General features: G+C 30.7%; 1 protein-coding gene across 1 annotated transcript in view; it reads left to right on the top strand.

Annotated features, from left to right (window-relative positions):
- Positions 1 to 20,551, top strand: part of fwe (calcium channel flower) — a 28,177-nt gene extending 7,626 nt beyond the window's left edge. The window contains exons 3-5 of the mRNA XM_016060567.4: positions 10,589 to 10,714; positions 12,149 to 12,256; positions 19,009 to 20,551. Coding sequence (XP_015916053.1) covers positions 10,589 to 10,714; positions 12,149 to 12,256; positions 19,009 to 19,147 — 373 coding nt within the window. The 3' untranslated portion in view covers positions 19,148 to 20,551. The remainder of the gene's footprint in view (positions 1 to 10,588; positions 10,715 to 12,148; positions 12,257 to 19,008) is intronic.
- The last annotated feature ends 3,087 nt before the right edge of the window (positions 20,552 to 23,638 follow it).

Raw genomic sequence — 23,638 nt, 5'->3', positions numbered from 1 at the left:
CTCAGAGTGGTAAAAGAGAAGTGGTTTAAGCTTCATATCACCACTAGCGTTAGCTCCCAAAAGTAACGTCAATCGGTATTTCATAGGTTTATGCCCAGGAACACTTTTCTCATCTTTCGTGATGTAGGTACGGTTCGGCATGCGCTTCCAAAACAAACCAGTTTCATCACAATTAAATATTTGTTGTGGACGATACCCGTCTGTTTCAATGAATTCTTGAAATTTAAGACAGTACTTCTCAGCTGCTTCTTTATCTGCACTAGCAGACTCACCATGCATTAAAACATGTTTAATTCTAGACCTTCTTTTAAACTTTGTAAACCAGCCAGTGGTAGCTTTGAATTCTAACTCCTCGGATGTCGAACCTGGAGTTTGTTCTTTCAATTTCTCAAAAATTTCTCTAGCCTGCTCTTGAATGATATGCATGCTAGTTACATCTCGTTTCATTTCCCGTTCATTTATCCAAACTAAAAGCAACCTTTCCATTTTATCATGGATGGCACTTCTTTGCTTCGCAGATGTGATTTTCGTTACTCCTTCAGCTGCTTGAGTCTTCTTGATGATATCTTTCTTAGCTAATATTGTGCATACTGTAGACCAGAGCTCATTCTAGGCAGGGTGAACAGGGCGCAGCACCCTGCTGCCCTTTGAGTCGAAAGAATCTACCCTGTTGCCCCTGAAGTAAATTAGTGCCCTGATGTAATAGACTCCATACCCTTTTTGCCCTTTCTTTCCTCAACCATTCTTTATTTTTTCCCCAAGCTCAACAATGGATTTCTTAAACTTTTGTTATTTTTAACTCTTTTTATTTATTTTGTCATTGCTGTCAATACATGGATTTATATGGGAAAGGGAAAGTAGCCATCACACCCCCTTGTTGCACTTGTCTTTGAAAGTTAGCAGCTACTTCCACTATCATTAAATCATAATTGTTATTATTCATTTTAATTATTAAATCATAACTACAGACACTAAAAAACATACATTTATTATTTTATTAATATATGCATGCATTTTAAATAAATTACTAAGCTAATTAGCTAATTAACTCGATATATATGTTAATTTATTAATAAAAATTAGTTATTAATATGATTGCTTTGCAACTTTTAGTAAAGTAAAAAAAAAAATTCTTTTACTAATTGACAATGTTTTTTAATAGAACATGTAAAGCACATAGAAGGAAATTATTGCGTTTTTAGAATAATATTGCCCTTTTTTTAAACTTTTGCACCCTGCCCTTTTTTCTGCCTAGAATGAGCTCTGTTGTAGACCTGTTCAAGCCATACTGTCTCGCAACATCAGCCATTTTCTGTCCACTCTCAACTTTGGCTATCATTTCACGCTTGGTGTTTATAGTGAGCACAATCCTTGACACTCCATGCTTTTTGAGACCCATAATATTGTCAGATTTTCCGTTTTTTTTATAAGGGGTTCAGAAAAGCACACACGAAATTTTTAGAGGAACAGGAACCAACTAGCGTACACAATTGACAAAGTTTCGGCGCACACTATCACCACACGTGTGTTATTACCACATTCAGGATTTTCCAGTGGCGACTAATAGGCGATTGACTATTTGGAATTCATCATTCAAGACAATAAATGGGACAGGGAATGAACGAGGTGGGGAATCACTCAAAACGAAATAATTTTCTGTTTTGAATGAAATCAAAATTGAAACTGATGGTCTAATTTGTATGAATATTCTATTGGAATTTTTTTTCCAATTGAACTTTGAAGTTTAGTAGGTAAACAACATAATTCAGGAGAGATGAAAAACTATTTTTAGTCCGTTTCTCATATTTCACGTATTTTTACGGTGGTAGCGCGTCATCGGCACCTTTATATTTTATAGTCTGCACTGTTTGAAAAAATTAAGAATTCACTTAATTTATTCGCCATGTCAGCAAATCTACTCGCCCATAACTTATCAGCTGTCAGAAAATATTGAAATTGAAGTATTCAAGTGTGTATTGATTTTAGTCAGAATAATAATTATTGAATGACCTTTAAATTCATTGTTAATTCAAGTTTCATTTTGTAATTATCAATACTAAGCATGCTTTAAACATTTCTCCTTTCAGTGATCTTATTTTGTATACAAAATTATAACAAATGTTTAATATAAATTTTTTTTCAGGCCGAGAAGTGTTCGTTAGAATTCGTTTTGTTCATTATCCGAATATGTGTTTGTTGTCCAAACACGAAAAATCTCTCTTGAAAATGTTCGTTATCCGAACACAAAAATCTTTCGTGAAAGTGTTCATTAACCGATTTGTTCGTTAACCGATCACCCACTGTATCTGACTATTTTAAAATTCAATTGTATATTATCCATGTAAAATCACATTCTTTAGAATGATGGAGAGAAAAATTTTATACCTTACAATTCAAAACTTTTTCGACCATTATTAAATAAAATAATAAAAAGAAAATTTGCTAAAAATCATTTTTTGCATAGAATTATCTTTGGATAAACGAATTTTATAATTGTGTGTGCAAAATTTTTTCGATTAGCTTAAAAAGTCCAGACAGTAAAGTTAAGAAATCGAACACAAAAAATTCCTTGTTTGAATAAACATAACTTTCTTTCATTGGATTTGATTTTCTAGCCCCCAAAAATATAGGGGGTAGCCACAGTCTGGGAAATATTGTCCCAAATTATTCGGTCAGGAGAGCAATCCAAAGTTTGGACCCTTTAATGTTATTTTTGATGTATTTTGCAACATCTTGAGAACTTTTTAAGCAAATTTAAACATATTTCCCCACAATTATAAATATCGTTAGTTTTAATATCATATCGTAAATATCGATAATTTTTTTAAAAAAATAAGTTTTATTATTTTGTTTAATAATAGTTGACAAACTTATTTGAGATGTTCGATGGAGCAGGATCAATTGAATGAACTTCTGTTATTATCTATTGAAAATTAAAGAGCTTGAAATGTTGACTTTAGCAGTATAATCAATGAATTTGTGGCAAAAAGGCCAAGAGAAATAAATTTTAGGATAATTATGTAATTTTTTATTTCTGATTAATAAAAAAAAATTTTATAAAGATTTATGCTGGGCAATTTAAAAATTGCTATGATTTTATTATTAGTTTATCAGGGTTCCCGCGGCCTTGAAAAAGCCTTGAAAAGTACTTGAATTTCATTTTGATTTTCAAGGGCCCCTAGAAGTACTTGAAAATGATATTAAATCCTTGAAAATTTCGAAATGACCTTGAAAAGTATCGAAAACTCAGGAAAACAGCCCTATTTCCAGTATTTCTATGTTTAACTTTTTGACGCGCGTAAGTGTGAGGGAATGACTTCCCCATCTTTCTGATGATGACACGTACTGTTTGATTTAAGGATTTTATGTACGTTTGGCTGATTTTAGGAATTTTAAATATTGGGAACTGTGCCAGATTCTGACAAAATCTCGATTCTTATTCAGGCGATTTTAATATCAATCATCGATCTTCGTTTTAAACTTATTTAAAAATTATGTGTTGCAGGGATGAAAGACTTCCACGAAAAAGCGGAAATCCGCTTTTTTTCCCCTATTGGAGAAACCCAAGCTGCCCGAACGATAGTCGGATTACCGCGACTTCTGCTATAGAGTGGAAAGGAGACTAAGCGTTTCGTTACGAGCGCCGATTTGTTTGTTTGTTTGTTTGTTTGGCTGATTTTTGGAATTTTAAATATTAGGAACTGCACCGGAATTTGCTAAAATCGCGATTTTTAATCAAGCGATTTTAATATCAATCATCGATTTTTGTATTTAACTGATTTAAAACTTACGTGTTGCAAATTTTTTTACGCGATTTAAAAATCGTACTAGCAATTCCTATTCACTCAATTTCAAAATCCAATATCGCGATTTGTATTTAAGCGTTTTTAAAACCCAATATCGCGATTTGTATTCTCGTGAGTTTAAAATCCAACGTCGCGATTCGTATTCACGCATTTTTAAATCCAACTTTGCGATTCGTTATCACGCAGTTGTAATATCAGATATCGTTTTTCGTATTTGTACGCTATTTAAAAATTACTCACTGCGATTCGTATTCACGTGATCTAAAAATTATGCATCGTGATTCTTATTTACGCGATTTAAAAATTCAATATCGCAATTTGTATTTTCGTGTCTTTAAAATACAACAGCGTGATTCATATTCACGCGATTTTAAAATCCAATATCGTGATTCATATTCACGCGATTTTAAAATCCAATTTCGTGATTCATATTCACGCGATTTTGAAATCCAAAATCGCGATTCATATTCATGCAATTTTATAATCCAATATCAAGATTCATATTCACACGATTTTAAAACCCAGTATTGCGATTCTTGAAAGAAGTAGAAGTAAGCTTTCTCTTGAATTAGTTACTGTAAAGATGTGATATATTTTTCATTAGTAAGTAATTTAATAGTCGCGCCTTCCTATAATTGCTTAATTTTTTTTAATATATTAGTGGTCAAAATTTTAAAATTATATTTAAAAAAAATTTAAAGTTAACTGTCTAAATGCTTCTGCCACTTTAAATATTGAATAAAAATCTCCCAGCATAGTTAAAAGTTTCTTTTATAAATCTCAGTATCATATAGAGCACTCCCCCCCCCCTCCTCCTAGTGACCTGCGCTGTAAAAGTTCAGCTTTTTTTATTTTTGTCCACTTTAATGCCTAGTGTTGCAATTCGTTTTCGCGTGATTCAAAAATCGTACTCGCAGTTCCCATTAAAGCAATTTAAAAATCTAATATCGCGATTTGTACTTAAGCGATTTTTTAGCGCAATTTGTTTTTCCGCGAGTTTAAAATCCAACGTCGCTATTCGTATTCACATTAAAGCAATTTAAAAATCTAATATCGCGATTTGTACTTAAGCGTTTTTTTAGCGCAATTTGTTTTTCCGCGAGTTTAAAATCCAACGTCGCTATTCGTATTCACGCATTTTGCGATATCAAACATCGATTTTCGTATTTATACTCGATTTAAAAACTACTCGTTGCAATTCATATTCACGTGACCATGTCAAGTGCGTATGATCGATGCTATTGAAAAAAAGTTAATTCAAGTATGAGTGGTTAATTAAAAAAGTCAGTGACCAAAATTGTTACTAAGAATCTATCAGAAGGTATTGAGGTGAAAGTTGGCAACTGTTTCAATTTAAAATGGTTGACTGGTAATAAATTTAAAATGATAATCAAGCCGCAACATCCAATAATTGATTAATTTTCTTAAATAGAAAAGTGGTCGAAATTTCAAAATTATATTTAAGAACAATTTAAATTTCACTGTCTAAATGCTTCTGCCACTTTAAATATTAAATAAAAGTCTCCCGTCAGAGTTGTTTTTAAATATCTAATTGATATCACAGTATTATATAGAACATTCCCCCCTACCCCGTCTTCTGCCCGAATCTTTGCTTATTCAGACTTTGTATACCTAGCTTAAAATAAGCCTTAATGCAAAATTCAAACCTGACGTTTTTATGCATCATGAATTTTATTCTCGACTTGATGCCAATCACCTTTGTTTTTTTTGATTTTTTATATATATGTACTTAGATCACTTTCCGAAATCAAGAGAGAGAAATGAAAGTCTTATTATTTTTCAGTACTGCTATTATCGACTAACATTTATCGTCAAAACATTTTAGTTTAAAATGTTAAATTTTAGTCTATCTTTAACTAAAATTTAAGTCCTTGAGAATTTTATAATAAGTCTTAAAAAGTCCTTGAAAAGTACTTGAATTTTATTTTTATAGTAGAGCATGAACCCTGGTTTATGTTAATTAACAACTGATTAGCAATTTTTAGTGGACTGCTTTTATATTTTGTACTATTTGTAAACATAAATTTTATTTTTTTAATTTTATATTAATTTTTTTATTTTTACCTTTTTTTTTAATTTTTATTCCTGGGAAATATTTTTCAATCTTTTATCTTTACTTTAAATATTTTATAAAAGTTGAACCTGAAACTTTTTAAATATCAAATCTTTATACTAGAAATTTAATGCAACCTGATATAATACCTTTCTCAACAGACTTTATAAATCTATCTACAAAACTGGAGCCATTAAATAAGTTTACAAACCTGTATTTTAAATGTGTGTTTTGTAATTATTTTTTAGGTGGCCTGAAGTCTTATACACTTATATGTGTTGTGTTACCAAAAAGGAATTTTTTAAATATGACAAAATTTTATATTCTGATGTTAAATTTAAAACTTACAATGTTCTGTAATCCCATTTATATATGTGAACAAGTAATTTTTTTTTATTAATATATTCGATAATATGATACATAAATAGCTAAATAATGATTAGAGATGTAGTAGTACAGAAAAATTTAGAAAGGGCCTGGGTCAAAAATTTGTGCCCCAGAGCCCTGAACCTTGAAATTACGGCTCTGATACAATTGTGATCTGTGTTTCAGATTTTTTTCTTCTGCAGTTGATTTTTCATGTGATGTTTCGCTTGGCAGGGATTGCTGTTAATTTTCAGCTGATTTTTTTTTTATGATAAAGGGAATTCAAATCAGGCCCTTGAGTATTTGAGGCAAAAATTCTATCATTTTTTTACAATCAATTTTTTCAGATATTGTCGTGAATCTCACAGTTTTTAAAATATTTTTCTTTTTTTTTTAATGTGATGACTTATTGTGTGAGGAAGGAAGAAATGTAATTTTTTTTCAATATATATGTATTCTTTTATGTGTTGATGAGAAAAAACATTTATAGATAAAAACATTTTTACTCTTTAAATTTTATAGATGTTACTTTTGTACTTAAAAATGACATTCTTTTATTTATCTGCTATGTACAAGAAGAAAAAATTATTTACTGAAGGAGAAAAAAAAGACTCATTGAAAAAAACAATTCAGATAATTTCTCCTTCCAACAATCACATGTATGCATACGAATAAAATACAACATAAAAATTTGTTTGTTTTTTTTTTGCACAAACTTTTTTATGTAATTTAAGAAACAATTGCAAGTAACAATTTCAATGATAAAAAACTGCTGCAACAGGTTATCAGAACGAATTTTTCTACTAGTTTTATATATGTGACTTTCATATTCTTCATTACTACTCACCATATCCAACTGTATCTTTCAGTCCAACTGCATCTTTCAGATCACACTTTTGAGCGGATCAACTTTCTACGATTTTTGAGAAAAAAATTCTACTGGTAGTTCACATTTTAATGTGTTATTCGTTACTTTGTAATTTTGATTTTAAGTCATTTTCCATGTCACTACATGTAAATTATTCAAAAGTTTATATGAAACATCTCTTTGTTGCAGCTCTTCCATGGTAAAACTTTTACAATGTTGGCAAAATTAACACAAATTATACTAATATAAATGTCTACAAACAGGTAGTAGTTGACAGCTTTTAGAAAAATAGGATTTTGGATTTGGGGATAATTTTGCTGGAAATAAAATTCTCTTATTTTATTATCTGTGGTCAGTTGAGGAAATATGCCTTTTTTTTTTCTTTTTTTTTTCTTTTTTTTTTTTGAACTCTAACATTTTGCTGTCCAGCAATTTTTCATAGAAACTATGTCAGAGGAGTTAATTTATCACCAGTTAACAATGTGTTAGTATACTCAGGGTATCCACGCACCTGGAAAGTCATAAATTTCAGTATTGAACAAAATTTGTCATGATTTTAACTTTTTTTTTAAATCATGGAAAGTCATTAATTTGGGTCGCTGAAAAATCTAATTTTTAAAATGGAATTTACCCCTCCCCCTGATTTCATAGTGTTACGAATATCTGCATTTGTAACAAAATCCCCACTCACAGTCATATCTGATTAAAGTATAAAATGTTTTTATCGTTTTCTTTAACAATTATGGTGTTCTTTCAAAAAATTCAAGAAAAAACATTTCTAGAGCGAATTATCTTTTAAACTTCTGTGATTTCAGAATTTTGTTATTATTTATTTTTTTATTTTATCAATTTAAAATTTTAGCTGAAGCAAGCCAGTCATTGGCGAATTTTTTTGTTCGGAAATGAGAACAGAAAAATCGGGAGTATTTCTTTCCTTTCCGATGAGCAAGAAAAGTATCCTTAGAATGTAATTCTGCAGAAAAAAAAAGGAAAAAATACTATCTTCTTTTGTATTTTTTTCAGCTATTTTATTGTTTCAACTTTTTTTTTTTACTCTGATTTTTAAATTTAAAATCTATAAATATGAAGATGCAGAGTATAACAGTTTTGGTTATACCTATCATTTCAATGAATGTTATTATGGTGCTTTTTTAAATTTATTGTTGTTTTTGTTGGAGGAAATAGTAACTTCGTTAAGTCATGAAAAATTCTTGGAATTAGTCATGGAAAGTCATGAATTTGAAAATCTATACTCCTTCAATGAAAAAATAAAGCTAATGGTTTAGGGTGATATTTTTACTTTTGGGGGGTATAAAAAATTAAAATTCTTCACCTTTTAAGTTACTTATGTATAACTTTAAAGAGGTGGTCTTAATTATCCCACTAAAACTATCTAAAAGTAAAAATTTGGGATAATTTTGATTACTTGTGGGAGAATTAAGACCATCAGTTGGTGTATATGCTAGAATTGTTGTCTCACTGTTAGATTCTCCTAAAACCATAATCAGTGCTTCTTCCTTATCACCTATTTCATGTACGGGGAGGAGCAGAGGTCATGTTCTGTCTCATATGTATTAAACACGGAGAACATTTTATCTGACAAAGTCAATTTTCTCTCTTTATGCACTGCTTCTAATTTTCCATATAAGTCTTGAACAATTTCTGAATTTATCTTAGAATGACTGAAGATACTTGACTTTCTTCAAATATATTTCTTCATAAAGCCTATTATATATATTAGTCTTTATTTGGTTTTTTATTAATTTAATATTAACAGGTGGGCTGAAAAGTTCGTAGGCAAACATAGAAGAAAAAAATTTTGGGATAAAATTTCATTTTATTATTCAATATGGCTTCCTTCAAAGGTGATACAACGATTATAGCGGTCATATAATTTTTCGATACCATTTTTATAGTGTGATTTGTCTTTAGCCTCAAAATAGGGCTTAGTTTCGGTGATTACTTCTTCATCGGCGCTAAATTTCTTTCCAGCGAGCATTCTCTTGAGGTCTGAGAACAGGAAAAAGTCGCTGGGGACCAGATCTGGAGAATACCGTGGATGCGGAAGCAATTCGAAGACCAGTTTATATAATTTTATCATCGTTTTCATTGACTTGTGACACGGTGCGTTGCCTTGATGAAACACCACTCTCTTCTTCGTCAAATGGGGCCGTTTTTCTGCGAATTCGTAATTCAAGCACTCCAATAACGCTATGTAATAGTCGATGTTGATGGTTGTTCCTTTTTCAAGATAGTCAATGAGTATTAAACCATGAGCATTCCAAAATACTGATGCCATAACTTTGCCTGCTGACTTTTGCATCTTTCCAAGCTTTGGAGTTGGTTCTTCTCGTGCAGTTCACTCGGCTGACGGTCGATTGGACTCCGGTGTGAAATTATGGAGTCATGTTTCACCCATTGTCATATATCGATGCATAAATTCAGATTTATTACAATTAAACAGCTTCAAACACAGCTCAGAATCATCAATTCATTTTTATTTTTAATCAATTGCGAGCTCGTGCGGCACCCACTTTACCTAGAGCTTTCTCATACCCAAATATTCATTCACGATATGTCTAACACTTTCCATTGATATCTTTAGAGTCTCAGATATTTTGATCAACTTCACTTTACGGTAATCTAAAATTATTTTGTGGACTTTTTTGATATTTTCGTCGCTGACAGCCTCTTTGGGGAGTCCACGGTGCTCATCTTCGTCGGTGTTCATTTGGCCTCGTTTAAACGTAGCAGACCACTTCTCAATGGTTGATTTTACTGGTACAGAGTTCGAATAATGTTTCTCAAGCCAAGCCTTGGCTTCAAGAGTATTTTTTTTTCACTGGAAAGCAATGCTTTATGAACACGCGAAATTCCTTTTTATCCATTGTTTTTAAACTAACAAAAGTTGCTTCACTAAAAATACTATATCTCACAAACTGTTAGTCCGACAGCTGTCAAATATATACACGTGTCTTTCGAAGGTTAGAACTAACTAAAAATCATAACTATGAGTCAGCCTACGAACTTTTCAGCCCAACTGTTATCTAAGAACTATTATCTAATCTACTCAATATTATCTAAGAACTATTTAAAGGTCCCCTGAAAAAAAATAAGGCATAAAATTTGATAAAACATATTTTACTTTAATATCTTATCCTGAACAAGATTTTTTAATATATGTTGCTCATTACCTTATTAAGTTACCCTTAATTGCAAAATATTCTAATTATTAAAATTAAGATTGTTTCTATAATGTTTAAAAATTTCTTATTCTTTGACCTGCTATGGATGGTTAAAACCACTTTTATTTGGTAACTTGGTTGGAATAAGTTTTGATCTGTTAAAATGACAACCATGCCTGAGGCTCCCACTTTACCTAAATAAGTTCTTTAGCCTGTCATATTTCTGCCCTAAGGATATAACATTTCTTCAAATTTTATTGTATAATTAAATTTTTTTTCTTTCTTTTAGGTTAATTGGTGTGCTAGTTGCTTTGATAGAAGCACCTTTTCTATGTATGTTCTTGGATTTTGCTCAAATTCCAAGTGCTTATTTTGATAGTAAACCAACTTGGCTTAGAGGACTATTGTACATATTGTAAGATATTTACAATAAATATGACTAATTTTTAATGTGCTGGCTATGCTCTTGCTGTATGTTATATATATGTTTACATACATATGTCAAAGTGTTTTTCAGTATGTTTTCAAAAATGTACAGGAAAACAATAAGGTTTTTTATTTAAAAAAATAGCTTGTGCAGCAAATTTATATGACAGTTTATAAAGTTCTGCTTCCTGAGTTCATGGTTATAGTTTGAAAAGTTCCTGATAGATAGTGCTGTGTTCTTCTACAGTTTTGGGTGCTGATTTCATGCCAACATGCGATTATCTTTAGATTGACGTTTTAAAAATATTGCAATTTGATTATTTTTTTAAATTAACACTTTGTCAACTTGCAAAGCTGTCTTTTAAAAAAATTTAAATCACCTTGTTGAATCACCTAGAGAAAAATTACCTTGTTGCTTGAATTTGTTGAAAGAATTGTTTTTTCAATTCAAAACATTTTCCTATTATAAATTTTTCTAAGTTTAATTTAGGATAAATTATATATTTATAAAGTTTAGCATTTGGGGTTTATGTGTAATAAATTAATTTTTATTTAAATATGTAAGGTTAGGATATTTCTAGAATAATTTTTACAGAATAGGGTAGAACATTAGGTTTGATTCTGAAATGTGTTCAAGTCTGACAACTTTTATGCTGTTTGGGAAAAAATTTTCTAATGTTAATGTTTGAATGTATGTTGATTTGTCTTATACATTAGATTTAAATTTATTTTCCACATCTCTACATAAAAAGGATTCAAAATGGCATATGAAATTCCACTTTTTTTTTAGATCTCTCATGGTAAAGCTTTTGGAATGTTCAGAAATTTACCAAAATTTTGAAAGCTATAGTTTTTAAATGTCTGTCCTTCTGTAAAATATTTTGCAAAAAGCTTAGTAGTTGGAAGCACTCTGTGTAGAACAATTTTGAAGTACCAGAAAGAAAGCATTTGTCTTTAAAATGAATTAGCATTTTGTCCTTATAACTTATCGGCTTGCTCTTATAGAAATTATACATTAATGCTATTAACTATTTATAACAATAATATTTACATATAAAAAATAATATACTAATAATAATATTTATTTTTAACTAGTCGTTATATTTAATTTTGTATTTAAAATAAAAATTGTTGAGTTACTTTTTCAGTTTTATATAAATATGCTCTTAAGAATAAGAGTGGCCACTGACAACCTAAGTTTTCCAGTTTTGTACTTAAGTTTAAACATTGTATCACAAGCATTAAGTAATAAATCTGTTTTTTTTTCTTAAAGTTTAATGCTCTGTAAGAAAATAACAGGAGTGTTATTTGTTTAATGAATGAACTTATACTTTACTTTAAAATCTACATTTAATTTTTTCAATAATTTATGTTATGATGCAATAATTTTTTTGTATACAGATGTATATAAATTTTTTTTCAGCCTTGCTATTTGGCCTTTATCATTATGTGTTGGTTTATCTACCTTTTTTGGGTCAGGATTAGTATTTTTGACTGGAAGCATGTATGGCTTATTGTCCTTGAAACGAAAGTAAGTTATTGTTCTCTCTTAACAAGTGATTTTCGACACTATATAGCATCTAATCATCTTTATAAAAAATATTTTCGATCCTGTACACTATCTGGCAAATATTCTTCAACTAAGGGGAGCAAACCTGGCTGTATTTTTTCCACAGCAAGTATACAAAGAGTTGATATAAAAGTAACTAATATTCTGTCAGAAAACAAATATAATATAATTAAAATGTGTTATTTATCATATTTACTAAAACTTCTTTTTTAACACTTTAATTTCCTAATTTTGTTAGGCATTAAATCATTACTTCAATCTCTAATTTTGGCTGAGTGGCCCAAAATGTTTTATTGAAAAGAAATTCAGGGCTATCATCAGGGACCAATCCCGAGATCCAAGGATTTTTAAAGAATTGAATGGGATTACTAGTAGGTGACATTTTGCTTGCAGGATTATAACGAATGTGCCAGTAAGCATTTGTAAAACTGACCTGTTGTAGTTCCTGATCAATTAATTTTATTTAACAATATCTTAATTTAAGTTCAGGTTTTAATATTTAAGCAAAATCTGGAAAAAAATAATAATAGTTACAATCAGTTGAAAATTGAATGAAATATGATAATATGCAAAAAAATAAATGGAGATGTTAGATAAAAATATCTTTAATGTCTGTTAATGTTTTTGTAATTTTATCTTATATTCAACTTAAGGGTATATTATTTGCATATTTATTCATAATTATTGCTTTAGTTATTGAGTTGGTGTTTATTAGCTAAACTGAGCTAGTTTTATTCTAAATAAAAAGAAATGTACACAAAATACAGTCTATGTTAGATGTAATGACCTTTACCATCCAAATAAAAATGAAGGTTATATTGTTAGTGAGCAAAAGTATTGTAAATATTTAATCTCAATACATAATGCTGTACTAATTTGGATGGTAATTGATAATAACACAACGTGCCTTTAAAATGATTTAAAAAATACTGTCTTAGAGTAATTCAAATTCTTTATTTAAGATGAAAAATACATTTAAAAAATGATGCTGTGGTTATAAGCAGCCATTTTTTGCTAAATATTATGTTTTTAAAGAAATGCTAAGTCTAAATAAAAGTGACAGTAATAACGATATGAATATTACATGTTTTAACTTCAAAATAAATCATTCAAAAGGATTAAGATTGCACAAATTTACCCTTTGAAAAGAAATTTACAAAAAATTGGGAAAATCAATGAACATGGGCAATGAATACATTTTATTTTTTAAGTACAAAAATATTTATCACTTGTTCTTAAAGAAATTTCCTTATAAATAAGAAAAAATAGGTAAATTTCAAATATACATTGGATTGAGCATTTTTAGGTGTTCTGAAGGACATTTAAAATGTATTTAAGAAATAGCTTATGAGACTTGATGTATCAATCACAATAGAGTCATATAATTGAGAGTTGTAATAAAAATATATTGGTTGTAAAGTTTAAATTATAGTGAGTATATGTATTATAAGTAGTAATTGAATATCTTAAACTTCAAATGAACTAATCATATTGTCTATGACCTTTCACTGCATTGACCATTGCTAATATCTTATACTTGAAGTTCAATATCTTGGTAACTATACATATTTAGACTTAGTATCAATAAGAACATTTAATCAGAATGTTTTGAACTACATCATATTAAATTTTCAGCCAATTTGACAGAAAAATAATTTCCATAAGATTTGTGCAGGATCCTTTAAGAAAAATAACTTATTTTTGATCAAAAATGGGCTATTTTTTATTGGGAGAATGGTAGTAAAATATTAAAACAGTGAATGTATCTGCATGATAATGAAACATACCAAATAGTTGTGAGAATATCACTCAACCCTACTGAAACTTTCAGACACTGAATCTGGCAACACCATCGCCGAGACTCATCTGATCAGTCTGTTTACAAACACCGCGTCGTTCAGACGCTCATGTCATTCATTCGTAATTTCCATTTTATTCTTATTTACATCAAATAAATATTTTCAGTTGATACCTGTTTCCTACGTATCATTGCTCAAATTAAGCTCTCGCTAACAGGTCACGGGCCCAGAAATGGAAATACTAATCAACTAAAATGAACATTTAAGAACGAATTCGGAAATCGGAAGTGTTGGAAATAACAGAACAGGTCAGTTTCTTTTTCATCACTTGTTCGCTGAAAACACTTCTGACATCAAAAAATGGCTGAAGCAGAAGCAATGAAAGAATTGCAGCAACAAATTAAAGATTTACAGACTCAATTAAATGTTCGAAGAACACCTGTTTCTACGTCAAGTGGGGGACTTCCAGAATCGAAACATCTTGATGGCTCGAACTATTCCGATTGGAAATTTCTAATGAAAAATTTCTTAGTTGATGCTGGACTCTGGGGATGCATCGAACCGATAAGAAATGAAGAAATTGGTCCAGAATTAGATAGAAGAGCACTGGCAAAAATAAATTTATCGATTAAACCGATAGCGTCAGCCGAAACCAAGAAAGCGAAAACAGCTAAGGAAGCCTGGACGTCATTGCAGAATACCTATGAAGATAAAGGGGTAATTAGAAGAATTGGACTGTATTCATCACTATTTCGAACAAAATATGAAGATTGCTCATCGATGTCAACGTATATTGACAACATAACGAACATCTCGGAACAACTCGAAAGTATCGGAAAGCCACTAGACAGTGAAACTGTTGGGGGAATAATACTTGGAGGACTACCAGAAAAATTCAGACCACTCATTCTAGGAATACAAGGCTCAAATCAAGCCATTACAGTTGATTTTGTCAAAAATTTGCTATTACAAGAAAATGTGAAAGATTTGTGTTCTACATCGACAAATCATTCTGAAAGTGCTTTTTATGGAAAATCCCGGAAATTTGCTCATAAACCGAAGAATAAAGACACTAAAAAGCCAAGATGCTACAATTGCAATGAATATGGACATTATAGTCATTCTTGTCCAAAACCAAAAAAACAGAACACACGAAAGAAAGTTGAAAACAGAGAAAATACAGCTGGCTTTTTCACATCTGTAGAATCCAACTCTAAAGATAACCTGCCTACAGACTGGTATCTGGATTCTGGTTGTAATGCTCATATGACACCGAGAGGGGACTGGATACAAAATTTAAAACCTGGTGGAAACAGGAAAATTGATATAGCCAATGGCAACGTGGTTCCAGCAATAGGTATTGGAACAGTGGATATTGCATTAAAAAACAGCACTATCACAGCTAGTGATGTTATACATGCTCCGGAACTCACCAGTAACCTGCTCTCCATTTCTCAAATCGCCAAAAAGGGTAAGTCAATAATTTTTGACTCTGAAGGATGTAAGATATTGGATTCTAAAATTACAATTCCAAATAAAAATGTAGTTGCTACCGCATCAGAAAACAATGGAATATATGTGTTAGACACTGCTAATTTTTCTGCATCAACTGCCATACTAAACTCTCAAAACACCTGGCACCGTAGACTTGCTCACTTAAATAGAAGAGATATGAACATTTTAATTAATAAAATGCCCACTGGAATTATCTGCGACACTAATAAATCTGACACCTGTATTACATGCATCGAAGGAAAACTTTCAAGAACACCTTTTCCTAAAGAATCTAAAACCAAAACTAACTGCATTCTAGAACTTGTACATTCAGATCTGTGTGGCCCAATGCAAACATTGTCTATTGGAGGAGCGCATTATTTTCTAACATTCACTGATGATTTTTCAAGAAAATCTTTTGTTTATTTCCTTAAAAGTAAAGATCAAGTAAAAGAAACTTTTGTGAACTTTAAAGCTCTTGTTGAGAATCAAACCAACGGGAAAATAAAAACCTTAAGATCTGACAATGGAGGTGAATATGTCAACACTGATCTTAAGAACTGCCTAAAGCTTTGTGGCATCAGACATCAAACAACTGTGCCAAGATCTCCAGAACAAAATGGGACATCAGAACGCTTGAACAGAACTTTAGTTGAGAAAGCTCGTACTATGCTAATTGATTCAGGACTCTCAACTGAACTATGGGCTGAAGCTGTTTACACAGCTAACTACTTAAAGAATAGATCACCCACAAAAGCATTGAAAAACATGACACCTGAAGAAGCCTGGTCAGGAAAGAAACCAAACCTCTCCCACCTAAAAGTCTTTGGATGCAAAGTCATGGTACATATCCCTAATGTGAACAGAAAAAAGTTTGATCCAAAAGCCAAAGAAGGCATCTTTGTTGGATACAGTGAAGAAACAAAAGGATACCATATTTTTAATCCTTCTACAAAGAAAGTTTTCATTAGTCGAGATGTCATATTCCTTGAAAATGACTTTTTAAATAAAGCAGATGACTCAACGTCAACAGAATCCCAAACTGCAGACATGACTGAAATCGAAAACATTTCCACTCCAACCACAACAGAGGAACCAGACACCACAGACAAGTCTTCAGACAATGAAGATGAAGATCCTTATAATCAAGACACAAACAGATACCCGAAGAGAGCTACGGCACCTAACAGAAAAATCTTTATCGATGACTTCATTGTGTATCAAGCAAATCTCTGTAGAGCTCAGGATCCAGAAACTTACGAAGATGCTATGCAATCTGACGAAGCTCAGAAATGGAAAGCTGCTCTGGAAGAAGAGATCGAAGCTCACAAACTAAATGGTACATGGGAACTTTGTGATTTACCACCTGGTAGAAAAGCCATTAAGAGTAGATAGACATTCAAAACAAAATTCAAACCAAATGGCAAAACAGAAAGACATAAGGTACGCCTAGTAGCTAAAGGATGCTCTCAAAAATATGGAATAGACTATGAGGAAACCTTCTCACCTACAGTCAGAAACAGTTCTATCCGTTTTCTCATTGCTCAAGCAGCCAACTTGGATCTGGATTTAGATCAAATGGATGTTGTAGCAGCATTCCTACACCCAAAACTGGAAGAAGAAATTTACATGGAACTCCCTGAATATTTTCCTCACAGATATTGCAAACTGAACAAATCCATATACGGACTAAAACAAGCAGGTAGAACATGGTACATGGAACTAGCTGAAACCTTCAAAGACATAGGACTTTCCAGATCGAAAACTGATCCTTGCATCTTTGTTTCAAACAAGAAAGGAAAAATTTTAATAGTTGCCGTCTATGTAGACGACTTGCTGATTCTGTCGAATGACCGTAAGCAAAAAGAGAACCTCAAGACGAAGCTAAAACAGCACTTTAAAATGAAAGATCTAGGAGAAGTCCATCACATTCTTGGAATGACCATCACAAGAGACCGTACAGAAGGAATCATCAGTTTAGACCAAAGCACCTATATCAGAAACATGCTCAAAAGATTTAACATGCAAGATAGCAAAGAAACAGCAACACCTTTCCCAACTGATCAAGTACTATCCAAAGAAATGTCTCCGAAGGACGAAAAAGAAAGGCAAGAGATAGGACAGATACCATATAGAGAAGCAGTCGGAAGTCTAATATATGCAGCTCAAGGAACCCGTCCAGACATTGCATTTGCAGTGGGGGTAGGTAGTAGATATGCCAACAACCCAAGAAAACCTCATTGGATGGCTGTCAAAAGAATTTTCAGATACCTAAAAGGTACATTATCCAAAAGGCTAACTTTCCGGAAAAATGGACAACTACAAGGTTACACTGACTCAGACTAGGCCAACGACAAAGACGACAGAAAATCAACAACAGGTTTCGTCTTCTGCGAATCAAATTGTGCCATAATTTGGAACTCCAAAAAGCAACAAACAGTCGCCTTATCAACAGCAGAAGCTGAATACATGGCAATTTCTGCAGCATCACAAGAATTACTGTGGATTAAACAACTCAAAGAGGAACTGTTCAACCAAAAGATGGATGCAATAAAATTATACTGTGACAATCAAAGTGCCATAAAGATCAGTACCAACCCCATGCTATCATCTAGAGTGAAGCACATAGACATTCGTCACCATTTCATAAGAGAAAAAGTCGAACTTGGACTGATCCAGTTGTGCTACATTGATTCGAAATCCAATACTGCTGATGTACTCACCAAACCGGTGACTAGTGAACAACTTAAGAAGTTCAGTATCGTATTGGGACTTTCGTGAAGTGGGGGTGTGAGAATATCACTCAACCCTACTGAAACTTTCAGACACTGAATCTGGCAACACCATCGTCGAGACTCATCTGATCAGTCTGTTTACAAACACCGCGTCGTTCAGACGCTCATGTCATTCATTCGTAATTTCCATTTTATTCTTATTTACATCAAATAAATATTTTCAGTTGATACCTGTTTCCTACGTATCATTGCTCAAATTAAGCTCTCGCTAACAATAATATGTTGAAATAATATTTGAAATAGTAGTTATTCAAACCTATGTTCACCGATTTTTTTTCCACAGTATTATGATGAGCATTTAAGGAAAGAAAAAGTTTTTTAATGCAGTGTCTTTTTAAGCTTTTAATTGACTAGCTCACTGGACTAATTCTGATCACTGAATAAGATTGATTACATGCCTAGCTGTTACACATTAAATCGGTTTATTTAGATCAGTTTTTTCTTGACAATCGTTATAAAAGAAATGTGCGGTTGTAGTTCTTAGACCAAAAAAAAAAACTAATGTTCGATGTGTCAGCTAACATTGCTACAATCTCTTTTCACTCTTTGTAATTACTGAATAAGCTTGGTATTATTTTGAAACTTTTCTAATTTCATGTTCTTAACTTTTTATTTCATAACGCAGGGCTCCTCTTCAAGGAGATATGAGAATGCAAGCATCCAGTTCATATAATCTTATGCAAAATCAGCAACCTGCTGGAGATGTTGAATCGGGTATGCCTCCTAAATACCCTGGAAATGAGAAGATGTCTGGAGTTATATAATGTCATAGTTAATTATCAAAATACATTCATGATTTATTAAATTTTATGAATTTCTTAATTTTCCATGATAAGCTATATTCTTAAGTCAGTGCATGTATTATTTGATTTTCTTTCCTTGTCAGTTTGTATTTATGTTGTATTTATGATCATTCTCCGTTTAACATTATTAGAATGTGAATGTAAAGAGGCAAACTAGAAAGGTTGGGTGCAAGTTATTAATCTATAATCTTGTATATATCATAATGCTGCTATGTAAGTTTAACTTTATTTAAATAACTACAATTTTTTACTTCAATTGAAATTTGCTTTTTATTAAGTTACTGATTTTTTATGATTGATTTAGTCTACTTTATTTGCTATGAAATCTATCCTTTAGGTAATAAAATAGTTTTTTTTAATATTTGCATTATTGAATGATTACTCTTGTGTGCATCTAATCTATATTTCATTTTGCTATGTCACTTTTTAAAATCTTATGGGGAAAAAATTTTATATTTATATTATTAAATAATTATTCCTGCTTGCATCTAGCCTATATTCCATTTTACTAAGTCATTTTTCTAAATGTTGTTTTATAATTATTTTTATTTATTGTATTTGCTTATGAATTGAATGTAAGGATTTCAAAAGCAGCTATAACTGTGTTACTAGCTAAATAATTACTGTGAGACTGCTCCATGTGTTGTAAATAATATTAATGAATTTTTTAGTGCTTATTCATTTAGGTAGTTAACTTTATTATGAAGGCTTTTTCTTTAGAATCCAACATGAAATGAGAAATCAGAATGATCAAACTTTCCGTCTTACGTTGCATTAATGAATTAAACATTAAATTAGTAATTATTGAAGTTTATAGATGTGTGCCATTTGGTATACCATATTTATGTTGCCTCTGTGTGGTGATTGTCAATGTATGTCTTCCTTTAGAATATAATACTGTAAATAATGTTATGCATTTAAATTATAAATGTAACTCTTTATTTATGATGTAAGGAATAGCTTCGTATTTCCTTTCATGTTATGGCCTTCATTAATTTTAGCTCTATTTTTTATATCTATGCAAAACTTTATGTTAGCAACTTATAAAATTTGGCCTGAAATAAACCTAAATATCTTTTATTTAAAAGTAAACTATGTAACTTCATTTCAGTTACATAGAAATTGCTTGTTCTTAAAAAAAACTACAGATTGTGTACTAACTTTGTTTTTCTTACTTTGTTTCAATTTAAAATTTGACCTTTATATCAAATATATTTTTATTTTTATACTATTTTATCACTTTTACACTTGATATAGGATTTTTGTTTATATTTTGTAAATATCATTGAAAAAATTAATCAACACTATTAAAATAGTTGGAATTAATTAGCTTGTGAGTATTTTTTGAATAAATATGTGATGACATTTGCATATTTAATTTTTCCTAAGAATCTGTCAAACATTTTTAAAACTAATATTCATGCTATTGCATGTCTCAAGATAAACTGAATGGATACATAATAATTAAATGTTCAAATTATGTAGTTTTAAAACTTTCAGCCTTCATCTAATGAGTAGGTGTAGAAAGTATTGATTCCTAATTCTCAGTTAAAACTGTGATGCATTGATTGATTTGATTTGATTTGTTCATTTACGTCACACTAGAGCTGCACAATGGGCTATTGGCGACGGTGTGGGAAACATCCCTGAAGATGATCCGAAGACATGCCATCACAATTTTGATCCTCCGCTGAGTGGATGGCACCCCCGCTTCGGTAGCCCGACGACCTGCACGCGAAGTCGAGCACTTTACGGTAGAACAGTTTTACGAGGACCAATACCGCACACCCTCGGTCCCTAAGCAGACTGATCCAAGTGGTCACCCACCCGCACACTGACCGCAGCCAGTGATGCTTGACTTCGGTGGTCTGCTAGGAACCGTGTCTTAACGAAACTGTGATGCAAAATAACACATTGAGAATATGGCTTAAAGAACACTATTCAATCCATGAAGTACTCTTATCTTTTTAATTAAAATATGCTTCTTTTTTTGTCAAGATGCAAGTAGCAAAACTATTCATAAAGAACATGCAACTATATATGATGCTCCAAAGCAGCAAAAAAAAAAAAAAAAAACAATGTTCAAATGAAAAAATTTTTACTTTACCATTGTACTGCATGATTTTTAGACATTGATTAGCTTATATGATATAAACAAAGTGTTTAATCAGTGAGTATGAATGATCGTTAAGCAAGTATGTATTATGACTATTCCTTAATTCTGCCATTATATATAATGACTAATATTCAATTTAGCAAAATTATGAATAATAGCTAACTTATGACTTTGCCCATACCTTCAAATGCACTCATAAAACACTGAAAGAATGTGTGCATGTTATTTTATTGAAAGGAAACTTACTTAGCTCTGTATTTTTTGATGTACTTAATTTCTTAGAGGAAATAAAAAAAAGTATTAAACAATTAACATATTTGCAAATATTTCATTAGCTTTTCTTAAATAAAATGTTCTCTGTTAAGAAAAGCTTAAAAAGTTTAAAGTTGAACCAAGTTCATAAAAATAGTTCAGAATGACAAACTAGCTTGTATCATGTTAACATGAAAGTATATTTCTTAATAATTCCCCAGGTTTTAATAAGAAAATAATGATTCAAAACCATTTTAAACATGGGTGTAAATAAAGATCTCCAGGAAAGTGTGTCTCCTTAATGTAGTGACTACATTTTGAAAGTAGTTTATAATCCTTACATTTAAAAAAAAAAAGTTGTAGTTTATGTGAAAAATGTAGTTTTTCCAACCACTAGCCTGAACACTTAACTTACAATGAAAAAGAATTTTAGAAAGGATATTTTCTTCGCAACATTCGGTTATCTTTTTCTTTTAATATAAATCAACCACACAAAAATGAAGGTAAAGTTGCACATTTTTCTTGTGGTTCTACAAACAAACAAAAATTCATTTTTCATGATGTTCTGATTTCCCCTGCAGATAGCAATGATTCGGAACTCCCAATAAAATGTATTCCTTTTTTAGTTCAAGCATAAAAAATATCATTTAAATTAGTAACTGTGCAATGTGATGAATAACAACACAATTATTATTAATAAAAAATATATAGAAGTTAAATTTCTGTATAAATTGTTTACATCCTGAAATGTTTGAAATTATCTGGATTCTATGCTCCCCAAATTCATTTTTCTGTAATAAAAATAATGTGGTTTTTTTTTTGTATTTTTTACTGCTGATTTCGAGCCTAAATGGTAGGTTATTTCCAACAGAGCTACTGTAAAAGATTGCTTTGAATTGCATGTTGATAGTTAAAGGAAATTCTTTAAAATTAAATATGTGTGTCCTATTGCTCAAAACTTCATTGGGAAATCAATATCTTCTCTCCTATATTTATCATATTTATTCATAAATTAACTGTGTATATTATTTATGTTTCGGCTTTTAGGGTTTCTGAAAGTACAAACTTTTGACATTACCAAAAGAATGTTCAGACTAGACTAAAGAATAAATGGAAACAAACTAATTTCTAGAAAGAGAAGTTTATTTGAATTTCAATTTTTTTATGATCCCATAGACTTCACTTTATACCTTGTGACTTCATCATAGATTATCTAAAATAGTGTTGATGTTTTATAAGTCACTACAAGGGGTGTAAAGATACCGAACATAAAAAGCTGTCAAATACTTAGCCAACATTTTTATGCATCTTAAAACATCTCATTATCATAAATGTCCTAGTCTAATCGTGAAATTAAATTTTTTATTACCTGGCCACAGAAATATTCTACTAATTATCTCATTATATTTTTTTACTTCCCATAGTATAATAACTATTTTTTTTAAATTTTATTGTTATTTTACATTTTTCCTTAAATGAACATTCTTTGTAAGTAATTTCTAAAATTCTTTCGAGTCTAAGAACTATAGCCAGTTAGCTGATAAGATTTTAAGAACATTTTCTATGTTAAAATTACTCAGTGCAAAACGTCTGACTGATAGTATTAAATAAGTGTACCCTTTTCTCTAAGATTGAACAAAGAAATTATTTATTTGCTTTATAGTTTCTTATTTGTTTCGTTTGTGAAAAGTAAATACATATTAGTTCTCAATTCAAAAAACCACAACTGTTTGCTTTGTTTTTTTTAAATAAACAAATTCTAATCACAATTTTATTTTGATGTTTATACGTATATATTGCACCGTTAATTTTAAGAAAGCTGCTCTTTTAAAAGAAGATGCTGAAGAAATTTACTTTTGTTAAAATTATTTTTAAACTTTAGCACAATTCCCAAGACATTATTATAGCATAATTTGTTATTAGGAACATACCTTATTTTGTTAAACAGCAAATACTAAAATTATTAAATTGGTAAATAATTAAATGCAATATTTATGCATTTAATTATGCAATTAATAATTAAATGCAATATGCAAATATTTAAATTGGTAAAAAGATTCCGAAGCTGTGCCAATTTTAGAAAT

The sequence above is a fragment of the Parasteatoda tepidariorum genome, chromosome 12 (genome assembly GCF_982258835.1).
Source record: "Parasteatoda tepidariorum strain Cologne lab strain chromosome 12, Ptep-v5.0, whole genome shotgun sequence".
Lineage (NCBI taxonomy): Eukaryota > Metazoa > Arthropoda > Arachnida > Araneae > Theridiidae > Parasteatoda > Parasteatoda tepidariorum.
The sequence above is the reverse complement of the archived record's forward strand: the minus strand, read 5'-3'. Positions and strand labels throughout refer to the sequence as shown.